At 47.3% G+C, this 13666-nt stretch overlaps 1 protein-coding gene across 1 annotated transcript in view; it reads left to right on the top strand.

Moving 5' to 3' along the window:
• The window catches only part of LOC110504879 (syntaxin-binding protein 5-like), a 226061-nt gene that overhangs the window by 131745 nt on the left and 80650 nt on the right, over window positions 1-13666 (top strand). The window contains exon 6 of the mRNA XM_036975302.2: window positions 11227-11290. Coding sequence (XP_036831197.2) covers window positions 11227-11290 — 64 coding nt within the window. The remainder of the gene's footprint in view (window positions 1-11226; window positions 11291-13666) is intronic.

Here is a 13666-nt window from a genome sequence, read left to right as displayed (position 1 = left end):
TATTGACTGTCACTACTTCAGACCCAGTATATATTGACTGTCACTACTACAGGCCCAGTATATATTGACTGTCATTACTGCAGGCCCAGTATATATTGACTGTCATTACTGCAGACCCAGTATATATTCAAATCAAATCAAATGTATTTATATAGCCCTTCGTACATCAGCTGATATCTCAAAGTGCTGTACAGAAACCCAGACTAAAACCCCAAACAGCAAGCAATGCAGGTGTAGAAGCACGGTGGCTAGGAAAAACTCCCTAGAAAGGCCTGAACCTAGGAAGAAACCTAGAGAGGAACCAGGCTTTGTGGGGTGGCCAGTCCTCTTCCGGCTGTGCCGGGTGGAGATTATAACAGAACATGGCCAAGATGTTCAAATGTTCATAAATGACCAGCATGGTCGAATAATAGGTCTGGGACAGGTAGCACGTCCGGTGAACAGGTCAGGATTCCATAGCCGCAGGCAGAACAGTTGAAACTGTTATATATTGACTGTCATTACAGCAGGCCCAGTATATATGGACTGTCACTACTGCAGGCCCAGTATATATTGACTGTCACTACTACAGGCCCAGTATATATTGACTGTCATTACTGCATGCCCAGTATATATTGACTGTCATTACTGCAGACCCAGTATATATTGACTGTCACTACTACAGGCCCAGTATATATTGACTGTCATTACTGCATGCCCAGTATATATTGACTGTCATTACTGCGGACCCAGTATATATTGACTGTCACTACAGCAGGCCCATTATATATTGACTGTCACTACAGCAGGCCCATTATATATTGACTGTCACTACAGCAGGCCCAGTATATATTGACTGTCATTTCTGCAGGCCCAGTATATATTGACTGTCACTACAGCAGGCCCAGTATATATTGACTGTCACTACAGCAGGCCCAGTATATATTGACTGTCATTTCTGCAGGCCCAGTATATATTGACTGTCACTACAGCAGGCCCAGTATATATTGACTGTCACTATAGCAGGCCCAGTAAATGTTGACTGTCACTACTTCAGACCCAGTATATATTGACTGTCACTATAGCAGGCCCAGTAAATGTTGACTGTCACTACTTCAGACCCAGTATATATTGACTGTCACTATAGCAGGCCCAGTAAATGTTGACTGTCACTACTTCAGACCCAGTATATATTGACTGTCACTACAGCAGGCCCAGTATATATTGACTGTCACTACAGCAGGCCCAGTATATGTTGACTGTCACTACTTCAGACCCAGTATATATTGACTGTCACTACTACAGGCCCAGTATATATTGACTGTCATTACTGCAGGCCCAGTATATATTGACTGTCATTACTGCAGGCCCAGTATATATTGACTGTCACTACAGCAGGCCCAGTATATATTGACTGTCATTACTGCATGCCCAGTATATATTGACTGTCACTATAGTAGGCCCAGTAAATGTTGACTGTCACCACTTCAGACCCAGTATATATTGACAGTGGAGTGCCTGATACCAAAGCCCTGAGGTCTTAGTAAATCTGCACTGTTTCCTTTACTGGTCATGTTGTTGTTAGGGCAATGTAGAGTTATCCTCATCAGCTGTAATGCTATGGGATGTGACAGTCACCCAGTGAAGAGACATCTTGTCATGTTGTTGTTTGGGCAACGTACAGTTATCCTCATCAGCTGTAATGCTATGGGATGTGACAGTCAACCAGTGAAGAGACATCTTGTCGTGTTAGGTATGCCCTTCCCAAATGTCTCCACCAGTGCCGAGGCAGGATGCAGGTATGACTCACAGGAACAGCATACAGATGCAGGATCTTAATTTGAACCAGTTTTTTTTTTTTTACAGCAGAAAAATAATCCTGCAGCAACAGTGAATTATTTAAAAAAATGTGATTAAACTAGGCAAGTCAGTTAAGAACAAATTCTTATTTTCAATGACGGCCTAGGAACAGTGGGGTTAACTGTCTGTTCAGGGGCAGAACGACAGATTTGTACCTTGTCAGCTCAGGGATTTGAACTTGCAACCTTCTGGTTACTAGTCCAACGCTCTAACCACTAGGCTACCTTGCCACCTCTAAGCTCTAACCACTAGGCTACCCTGCCACCTCCACACTCTAACCACTAGGCTACCCTGCCGCCTCTACACTCTAACCACTAGGCTACCCTGCCACCTCTACACTCTAACCACTAGGCTACCCTGCCACCTCTACACTCTAACCACTAGGCTACCCTGCCACCTCTACACTCTAACCACTTGGCTACCCTGCCACCTCTACACTCTAACCACTAGGCTACCCTGCCACCTCTACACTCTAACCACTAGGCTACCCTGCCGCCTCTACACTCTAACCAATAGGCCCCCCTGCCACCTCTACACTCTAACCACTAGGCTACCCTGCCGCCTCTACACTCTAACCACTAGGCTACCCTGCCAGCTCTACACTCTAACCACTAGGCTACCCTGCCGCCTCTACACTCTAACCACTAGGCTACCCTGCCGCCTCTACACTCTAACCACTAGGCTACCCTGCCGCCTCTACACTCTAACCACTAGGCTACCCTGCCGCCTCTACACTCTAACCACTAGGCTACCCTGCCGCCTCTACACTCTAACCACTAGGCTACCCTGCCACCTCTACACTCTAACCACTAGGCTACCCTGCCACCTCTACACTCTAACCACTAGGCTACCCTGCCGCCTCTAAACTCTAACCACTAGGCTACCCTGCCACCTCTACACTCTAACCACTAGGCTACCCTGCCGCCTCTACACTCTAACCACTAGGCTCCCCTGCCACCTCTACACTCTAACCACTAGGCTACCCTGCCGCCTCTACACTCTAACCACTAGGCTACCCTGCCACCTCTACACTCTAACCACTAGGCTACCCTGCCACCTCTACACTCTAACCACTAGGCTACCCTGCCGCCTCTAAACTCTAACCACTAGGCTACCCTGCCACCTCTACACTCTAACCACTAGGCTACCCTGCCGCCTCTACACTCTAACCACTAGGCTACCCTGCCGCCTCTAAACTCTAACCACTAGGCTACCCTGCCACCTCTACACTCTAACCACTAGGCTACCCTGCCACCTCTACACTCTAACCACTAGGCTACCCTGCCGCCTCTAAACTCTAACCACTAGGCTACCCTGCCACCTCTACACTCTAACCACTAGGCTACCCTGCCGCCTCTACACTCTAACCACTAGGCTCCCCTGCCACCTCTACACTCTAACCACTAGGCTACCCTGCCGCCTCTACACTCTAACCACTAGGCTACCCTGCCACCTCTACACTCTAACCACTAGGCTACCCTGCCGCCTCTAAACTCTAACCACTAGGCTACCCTGCCACCTCTACACTCTAACCACTAGGCTACCCTGCCACCTCTACACTCTAACCACTAGGCTACCCTGCCGCCTCTAAACTCTAACCACTAGGCTACCCTGCCACCTCTACACTCTAACCACTAGGCTACCCTGCCGCCTCTACACTCTAACCACTAGGCTCCCCTGCCACCTCTACACTCTAACCACTAGGCTACCCTGCCGCCTCTACACTCTAACCACTAGGCTACCCTGCCACCTCTACACTCTAACCACTAGGCTACCCTGCCGCCTCTACACTCTAACCACTAGGCTCCCCTGCCACCTCTACACTCTAACCACTAGGCTACCCTGCTGCCTCTACACTCTAACCACTAGGCTACCCTGCCACCTCTACACTCTAACCACTAGGCTACCCTGCCGCCTCTACACTCTAACCACTAGGCTACCCTGCCACCTCTACACTCTAACCACTAGGCTACCCTGCCACCTCCACACTCTAACCACTAGGCTACCCTGCCACCTCTACACTCTAACCACTAGGCTACCCTGCCACCTCTACACTCTAACCACTAGGCTACCCTGCCGCCTCTACACTCTAACCACTAGGCTACCCTGCCACCTCTACACTCTAACCACTAGGCTACCCTGCCACCTCTACACTCTAACCACTAGGCTACCCTGCCGCCTCTACACTCTAACCACTAGGCTACCCTGCCACCTCTACACTCTAACCACTAGGCTACCCTGCCACCTCCACACTCTAACCACTAGGCTACCCTGCCACCTCTACACTCTAACCACTAGGCTACCCTGCCACCTCTACACTCTAACCACTAGGCTACCCTGCCACCTCTACACTCTAACCACTAGGCTACCCTGCCACCTCTACACTCTAACCACTAGGCTACCCTGCCACCTCTACACTCTAACCACTAGGCTACCCTGCCACCTCTACACTCTAACCACTAGGCTACCCTGCCACCTCCACACTCTAACCACTAGGCTACCCTGCCACCTCCACACTCTAACCACTAGGCTACCCTGCCACCTCTACACTCTAACCACTAGGCTACCCTGCCACCTCTACACTCTAACCACTCTAACCACTAGGCTACCCTACCCAGGCTACCCTGCCACCTCTACACTCTAACCACTAGGCTACCCTGCCACCTCTACACTCTAACCACTAGGCTACCCTGCCACCTCTACACTCTAACCACTGGGCTACCCTGCCACCTCTACACTCTAACCACTAGGCTACCCTGCCACCTCTACACTCTAACCACTAGGCTACCCTGCCACCTCTACACTCTAACCACTAGGCTACCCTGCCACCTCTACACTCTAACCACTGGGCTACCCTGCCACCTCTACACTCTAACCACTAGGCTACCCTGCCACCTCTACACTCTAACCACTAGGCTACCCTGCCACCTCTACACTCTAACCACTAGGCTACCCTGCCACCTCTACACTCTAACCACTAGGCTACCCTGCCACCTCTACACTCTAACCACTAGGCTACCCTGCCACCTCTACACTCTAACCACTAGGCTACCCTGCCACCTCTACACTCTAACCACTAGGCTACCCTGCCACCTCTACACTCTAACCACTAGGCTACCCTGCCACCTCTACACTCTAACCACTAGGCTACCCTGCCACCTCTACACTCTAACCACTAGGCTACCCTGCCACCTCTACACTCTAACCACTGGGCTACCCTGCCACCTCTACACTCTAACCACTAGGCTACCCTGCCACCTCTACACTCTAACCACTAGGCTACCCTGCCACCTCTACACTCTAACCACTAGGCTACCCTGCCACCTCTACACTCTAACCACTGGGCTACCCTGCCACCTCTACACTCTAACCACTAGGCTACCCTGCCACCTCTACACTCTAACCACTAGGCTACCCTGCCACCTCTACACTCTAACCACTGGGCTACCCTGCCACCTCTACACTCTAACCACTAGGCTACCCTGCCACCTCTACACTCTAACCACTGGGCTACCCTGCCACCTCTACACTCTAACCACTAGGCTACCCTGCCACCTCTACACTCTAACCACTAGGCTACCCTGCCACCTCTACACTCTAACCACTGGGCTACCCTGCCACCTCTACACTCTAACCACTAGGCTACCCTGCCACCTCTACACTCTAACCACTAGGCTACCCTGCCTCCTCTACACTCTAACCACTGGGCTACCCTGCCACCTCTACACTCTAACCACTGGGCTACCCTGCCACCTCTACACTCTAACCACTAAGCTACCCTGCCGCCTCTACACTCTAACCACTAGGCTACCCTACCTCCTCTACACTCTAACCACTAGGCTACACTGCCGCCTCTACACTCTAACCACTGGGCTACCCTGCCACCTCTACACTCTAACCACTAAGCTACCCTGCCGCCTCTACACTCTAACCACTAGGCTACCCTACCTCCTCTACACTCTAACCACTAGGCTACACTGCCGCCTCTACACTCTAACCACTGGGCTACCCTGCCACTTCATTATGTGGATTATTATTCATGTAATTTTTTTAGAGGTTGATACATAACATGCCCAACCCCACTCACTCACATACACGGAAAATTACTATTGCAACCTATTTAATACAGGTAATTGTCTCTCTTTCATGTAGTATCTTTCAGAAACTCTATATATATATATATAAATAAATGTTTTCCTCTCTCAGTAGGATGAAGAACAGCATCTATATGTTAATATGACGTTACAGATATGTTCTGGAGAGAGATGAATAAAGAAAATGAAAACATCAAAGATCTGGTGTGTTTTTTTTTTTCTGGTCTGTTAGGGGGATACAAGAGAACATAGTCTAATTATTTGTGAGCAACCCTTTTCCCGTTCATTGCCAGACAAAGCGTGCCCAACTGGAGAAAAAAAAAAACATGAAACAAAAGTATAATTTCACCTGAGCTCTCTTGGTTGGATATTCTCTGTATCGATACACACTGTGAAGAGAGAATTCTGGGTAGTGGCTGGGTGAGTAAGTAATGCGTCAGCGTAGACGGTCTGGGACGTTTTTAATCTTCTTGATGTAGGACCCCCCCCCCCCCCCCCCTCCCCGCTCGCGGCTCCCCTCCTATCCATCCCAGCGTTACCGTGTCGACCGAGTGGAGCCAACCAAAACTCGCCCCCTGCGGCTCCTACAGCTCCAGCAAGCTGGCAGTGTGTGTGTGTGTGTGTGTGTGTGTGTGTGTGTGTGTGTGCGTGTGTGTGTGTGTGTGTGTGTGTGTGTGTGCGTGCGTGCGTGCGTGCGTGTGTGTGCAGCCTGGCAGAGTGATGAGTCTGCGAGGAGGGCTCTCCGACAGACAGAATAAGCGGTGTGGAGATCTCTCCCTCAGCGGAGACATACATGTTTTCACCATGACACACTGTCTCAGTGTGAGAGCTCAATACAGCCCAGATGGATCTGAAGGTGTGAAATGATCTCCAGAGAGAGACATAGGTATTACGTTTTAGACTTTTAGTGTTTTAGAGTTTTAGTGTTTTAGAGTTTTAGTGTTTTAGTGTTTTAGTGTTTTAGAGTTTTAGTGTTTTAGAGTTTTAGTGTTTTAGTGTTTTAGAGTTTTAGTGTTTTAGTGTTGTAGTGTTTTAGTGTTTTAGTGTTTTAGTGTTTTAGTGTTGTAGTGTTTTAGTGTTTTAGAGTTTTAGTGTTTTAGTGTTGTCCCTCAGAACCTCTTTGAAAGACTGCCGTATAAAAGGGCACAGGGATGTGAAGGTTAAATGATTTAGCCTTTTTCTATCAATTGATAGCTTATAATAGATGAGCTCACAACGCTGTACCATGACTCTCTGAGGTCATTAAAGATCCCATGGCACTTATCGTAAGAGTAGGGGTGTTAATGTCATGTACTGTCATGTTGTCTTGTCTCTGTCCTTTCCCTTCACCCTGTCTCCCTCTGCTGGTCGTGTTAGGTTACCTTTTCTCCCCCGCTTTCCCCCAGCTGTCCCTTGTCTCCTCTAACTACCCATTCACCCCGTTCCCCACCTGTTCCCTTTTTTCCCTCTGATTAGGTCCCTATATCTCTCTCTGTTTCTGCTCCTGTCCTTGTCGGATTCTTGTTTGTTTGTGTCATTCATGCCTGAACCAGACTGTCGTCATGTTTGCTGTAACCTTGTCCTGTCCTGTCGGAATCTGCCGGTCCATCTGAGCCTACCTATGTTTGGTAATTAAAGAAGCTCTGTTTAAGTTGATTCGCTTTTGGGTCCTCATTCACGCACCGTAACAGAAGGTCGGATTCTTCTGTTACGGTGCGTGAATGAGGACCCAAAAGCGAATCAACTTAAACAGAGCTTCTTTAATTACCAAACATAGGTAGGCTCAGATGGACCGGCAGATTCCGACAGGACAGGACAAGGTTACAGCAAACATGACGACAGTCTGGTTCAGGCATGAATGACACAAACAAACAAGAATCCGACAAGGACAGGAGCAGAAACAGAGAGAGATATAGGGACCTAATCAGAGGGAAAAAAGGGAACAGGTGGGGAACGGGGTGAATGGGTAGTTAGAGGAGACAAGGGACAGCTGGGGGAAAGCGGGGGAGAAAAGGTAACCTAACACGACCAGCAGAGGGAGACAGGGTGAAGGGAAAGGACAGAGACAAGACAACATGACAGTACATGACAGTTAACCCCGGTGTCCTGTCTCTCTGAGGTCATTAAAGATCCCATGGCTAAATTCCCAATCTGGCCCTCAAACCATCACGGTCACCTAATAATCCCCAGTTTCCGATTGGCTCATTCATCCCCCTCCTCTCCCCTGTAACTATTCCCCAGGTCGTTGCTGTAAATGAGAACGTGTTCTCAGTCAACTTACCTGGTAAAATAACGGATTAATAAAATACATACATTTACACAGTTATGCGTTTAAAAAATACGCTGTGCAATGAAGGAGGTAATGTGTGCATGTGTCCGTGCATGTGTATACGTAAACTCAGCAAAAAAAGAAACTTCCTCTCCCTGTCAACTGTGTTTATTTTCAGCAAAGTAGTGTAAGTATTGTGTAAATATTTGTATGAACATAACAAGATTAAACAACTGAGACATAAACTGAACAAGTTCCACAGACATGCTGACTAACATAAATAATGTGTCCCTGAACAAAGGGAGGGGGGGGGGGTCAAAATCAAAAGTAACAGTCAGTATCTGGTGTGGCCACCAGCTGCATTAAGTACTGCAGTGCATCTCTTCCTCATGGACTGCACCAGATTTGCCAGTTCTTGCTCTGAGATGTTACCCCACTCTTCCACCAAAGCACCAGCAAGTTCCCGGACATTTCTGGGGAGAATGGCCCTAGCCCTCACCCTCCGATCTAACAGGTCCCAGTCGTGCTCAATGCGATTGAGATCTGGGCTCTTCGCTGGCCATGAAAGAACACTGACATTCCTGTCTTGCAGGAAATCCCACAGAGAACGAGCAGTATTGCTGGTGGCATTCTCATGCTGGCGGGTCATGTCAGGATGAACCTGCAGGAAGGGTACCACATGAGGGAGGAGGATGTCTTCCCTGTAACGCAGAGCATTGAGATTGCCTGCAATGACAACAAGCTCAGTCTGATGACACACCGCCCCAGACCATGACGGACCCTCCACCTCCAAATCGATCCCACTCCAGAGTACAGGCCTCGGTGTTACGCTCATTCCTTCTACGATAAATGCAAATCCGAACATCACCCCTCACTGTGTGAGACAAAACCACGACTCGTCAGTAATGAGCACTTTGACCTTAATTGCCTACCGTCTGTTGTCTGTTAGTGTCTTAGCGACTGTTCCACAGGTGCATGTTCATTAAATGTTTATGGTTCATTGATTGTTTATGGTTCATTAATTGTTTATGGTTCATTAATTGTTTATGGTTCATTAATTGTTTATGGTTCATGGGAAACATTGTTTCAACCCTTTACAATGAAGATCTGTGAAGTTATTTGGATTTTTACGAATTAGCTTTGAAAGACTGGGTCCTGAAAAAGGGACTTATTTTTTTGCTGAGTTTGTGTGTCTTTATCTATGTGTGTGCATACAGTATATGTTAATGTCTGTGTCTATATGTCTTTGTGTGTGTTTTTATGTGTCTTTGCATGTGTGTGTGTGTGTGTGTGTGTGTGTGTGTGTGTGTGTGTGTGTGTGTGTGTGTGTCTGCACAGAGTTGGGTAAAGCTTGTTTTTGCTCCCTTCATGTGGAACAACTTCCAGAGCTGAACTGAGATGTTCTGGTCCCCCTTGGTCAGTTCAGAGTCGTGATCAGAGACCTCGACATTGATAAATGTGTCTGTAATGTTGTATGTTGTATATGTGTTTGTTGTATATACGCAGGGCTCATCTGTAAAAGAGACCCTAGTCTCAGTATGACTTACATGTCAAAATAAAGGTTCATTAAACAATTTTAAAAAATGAATTATCCTCACCGACCCAACAACAACAGACTCGCTGGACTCTCGCGTTGCCATGTCTCCCCGGGACCTCCCGGAGCACAAGGTGTCTGTGTATTTGGTCACAGCGGTGGTAATCTGTACCGCGGCCAGTCTCCTCTCGTTGGGGGCGGGTGTATAAGGCTGTGATTCTGCCTGTGCTATAGCGGCTAGCGTAGCCCGGTGAGAACCAGGGTCAGTCCAGAGCTGTGTTCGAAAACTCATACTAACCCCACTAACTGTACTATTTGTGACGTAAATTCAGTATGTAGTATGATTATTGGTCATAGAATGGATTTCGTTAGTACGACAGAAGTTCCCGGATGTCGTACTACATTCGCTAAAATACGAAGTATACAAGCAGAGGACACTATTTCTGTGCTTTTATAGGGCCCATAATGCAATTCCTCCCGAAAATGGGCGTGGCTTCACAACGTTGTCAGCAGAAAATGCCGTCATTCCCGCTATTCTTAACTAAATGGTCGTTGTGCGTTCTCAGTGGATATTCGGGTGCTTTTGTAAATTCTCTCTGGCTATCTACTCCGATTTCAGAGCGCTCTCCTCTGAGTGTGCCAGAGTGCAGAATAATTCATTTACAAACGCTCAACACCACGAGACGAGTAAAATGGTCAGAGTGGTGATATTACTATAGTATTACTATAATACTGTATGGTGATATTTCTATAGTATTACTATAATACTGTATGGTGATGTTACTATAGTATTACTATACTACTGTATGGTGATGTTAATATAGTATTACTATACTACTGTATGGGGATATTACTATAGTATTACTATACTACTGTATGGTGATGTTAATATAGTATTACTATACTACTGTATTGTGATATTACTATAGTATTACTATAATACTGTATGGTGATGTTACTTTACTGCTGTATAAACACAAATAAAGAAGATTCAACACTATATAAATATATTTACTAATTTATGGATGGCCAGTGTTTCAGCTTGCAGTGCCTTCCACCTGAACCAGGTTATGTATTACTGTATGGTGATATTACAATAGTATTACTATAATACTGTATGGTGATGTTACAGTGCCTTCTGCAAGGCCACCTGAACCAGGTTATGTACGACTCTGCTGTTGTCAAATCAAGCCAGTTCCTGCTCTCTATTGGATTCAGCATGGCGCGTCATTTCTGTAATTCCCTAGTGTAGTGAACGGATGCTTGATCCTTTGGCTTTGCCGGCTCTGAAGCTGAAGGTCGCTAGTCACTATGCAGTTGTTTTTTGATACTCTGTAGTCTGAAACGTGTATCTATTTGTTTACAGCAGGTAAAAAAAACAACATTTAAAACATGATTCATTTAAAGTAGATGGCAGCGTTTTGCACCGTCCCTTGGCTATCATTCTGAAAACATCTGCACTCGTGTCCTTAACCTGATAGACCCTTTCCTTCTCCTTCTCTCATCGACAGAGCAACTAAAGCCCATCCAGGACCCGTAGTCCATCTGAGTGACAGCCCGAAGGATGAATGCAAGGTGAGTTGGAGGAAGAATAAAAAAACAACTCCTTACCTCCTCCTTTCTCTCCTCTAGCAGAAACCCGGAGATTACCCCTTACGCTCTGTCACCTGTTACCTCAGGAGGGGTCTGCCTGGTGGATCAGTGTAGCCTGGAGCTAGCTGTCTCTCTGCTACACAGACTGCCGCCTGTTCTTAGACTTGCTATTTTCTATACAGGATCAATGACCCAACACGACACCAAAAATGAGTCACTCCTGGCCTTGGGATTTACTGCGCGCCTTCTGCTATTGGCTGTCCTCGTCATCATCTCCCAGTGGGGACAGACCTGTGTCTCTGTCAGCACCGTGGGTCAGGCAGGGGTCAGGACTGTTATGAGGACGGCCGTGGTCAGTGTTGTCGGGGCGGTTTGCCGCGGGCACGGAGGCATTAGGGGGATTCGCCATGGAAGAACTACTGGTGCTCTATGTGCGTGGGCTGTTCGTGTGACATAAAATGTAAGATGCTGTCAGGGAGAGAGAGAGAGTGAGAGAGAGATCAGTCGCAGGGGATATTGAGTATGTTTTGGGCTTGGATTTATTGCCTGAAGCAAATCAGACTTTTTCTGCCTTCCAAAGGACTTGAATTCAGCCTCAGAGAGGTTTGCCATTTCATGTTTTTTGTTTCTCTGAGTGTGTGGGCGTGTATGTCAGAGCCAATCAGTGTAATGGAGACAGGTAAAGGGGAGCAAGATGAGTCAGAGGCAGTATGTGGAGGCAGTCTTTCTTAGATTTAGACTAGTCTTCGTCATTTTGACTAAAATATCATTAGGTCTTAGCCATATTTTTGGCTAATTGACATAATTTGAGTCAATTGGAGGTGTACCTGTGGATGTATTTCAAGGCCTACCTTCAAACTCAGTGCCTCTTTGCTTGACATCATGGGAAAATCAAAAGAAATCAGCCAAGACCTCAGAAAAATAATTGTAGACCTCCAAAAGTCTGGTTCATCCTTGGGAGCAATTTCCAAACGCCTGAAGGTACCACGTTCATCTGTACAAACAATAGTACGCAAGTATAAATACCATGGGACCAGCCGTCATACCGCTCGGGAAGGAGACGCTTTCTGTCTCCTAGAGATTAATGTACTTTGGTGTGAAAAGTGCAAATCAATCCCAGAACAACAGCAAAGAACCTTGTGAAGATGCTGGATGAAATAGGCACAAAAGTATCTATATCCACAGTAAAACGAGTCCTATATAGACATAACCTGAAAGGCCGCTCAGCAAGGAAGAAGCCACTGCTCCAAAACCACCATAAAAAAGCCAGACTATGGTTTGCAACTGTACATGGGGACAAAGATCGTACTTTTTGGAGAAATGTCCTCTGGTCTGATGAAACAAAAATAGAACTGTTTGGCCATAATGGCCCTCTTTATATTTGGAGGAAGAAGGGGGATGCTTGCAAGCCGAAGAACACCATCCCAACCGTGAAGCACAGGGGTGGCAGCATCATGTTGTGGGGGTGCTTTGCTGCAGGAGGGACTGGTGCACTTCACAAAATAGATGGTTTCATGAGGAAGGAAAATTATGTGAATATATTGAAGCAACATCTCAAGACATCAGTCAGGAAGATAAAGCATGGTCACAAATGGGTCTTCCAAATGGACATTGACCCCAAGCATGCTAATCTGAAAACAAGACTCCCCAAATTTTATCAGCATATCGATTGCGCAACCAGGGGAGGAAAGACCTTGGACCATTGTTACTCTAACTTCCGCGACGCATATAAGGCCCTGCCCCGCCCCCCTTTCGGAAAAGCTGACCACGACTCCATTTTGTTGATCCCTGCCTACAGACAGAAACTAAAACAAGAGGCTCCCACGCTGAGGTCTGTCCAACGCTGGTCCGACCAAGCTGACTCCACACTCCAAGACTGCTTCCATCACGTGGACTGGGAGATGTTTCGTATTGCGTCAGATAACAACATTGACGAATACGCTGATTCGGTGTGCGAGTTCATTAGAACGTGCGTTGAAGATGTCGTTCCCATAGCAACGATTAAAACATTCCCTAACCAGAAACCGTGGATTGATGGCAGCATTCGTGTGAAACTGAAAGCGCGAACCACTGCTTTTAATCAGGGCAAGGTGTCTGGTAACATGACCGAATACAAACAGTGCAGCTATTCCCTCCGCAAGGCTATCAAACAAGCTAAGCGCCAGTACAGAGACAAAGTAGAATCTCAATTCAACGGCTCAGACACAAGAGGCATGTGGCAGGGTCTACAGTCAATCACGGACTACAGGAAGAAACCCAGCCCAGTCACGGACCAGGATGTCTTGCTCCCAGGCAGACTAAATAACTTTTTTGCCCGCTTTGAGGACAATACAGTGCCACTGACACGGCCTGCAACGA

The sequence above is a fragment of the Oncorhynchus mykiss genome, chromosome 3, assembly GCF_057628025.1.
Source record: "Oncorhynchus mykiss isolate SJ-2025 chromosome 3, ASM5762802v1, whole genome shotgun sequence".
Classification (NCBI taxonomy): domain Eukaryota; kingdom Metazoa; phylum Chordata; class Actinopteri; order Salmoniformes; family Salmonidae; genus Oncorhynchus; species Oncorhynchus mykiss.
This window is presented reverse-complemented; position numbering and strand designations above follow the sequence as displayed.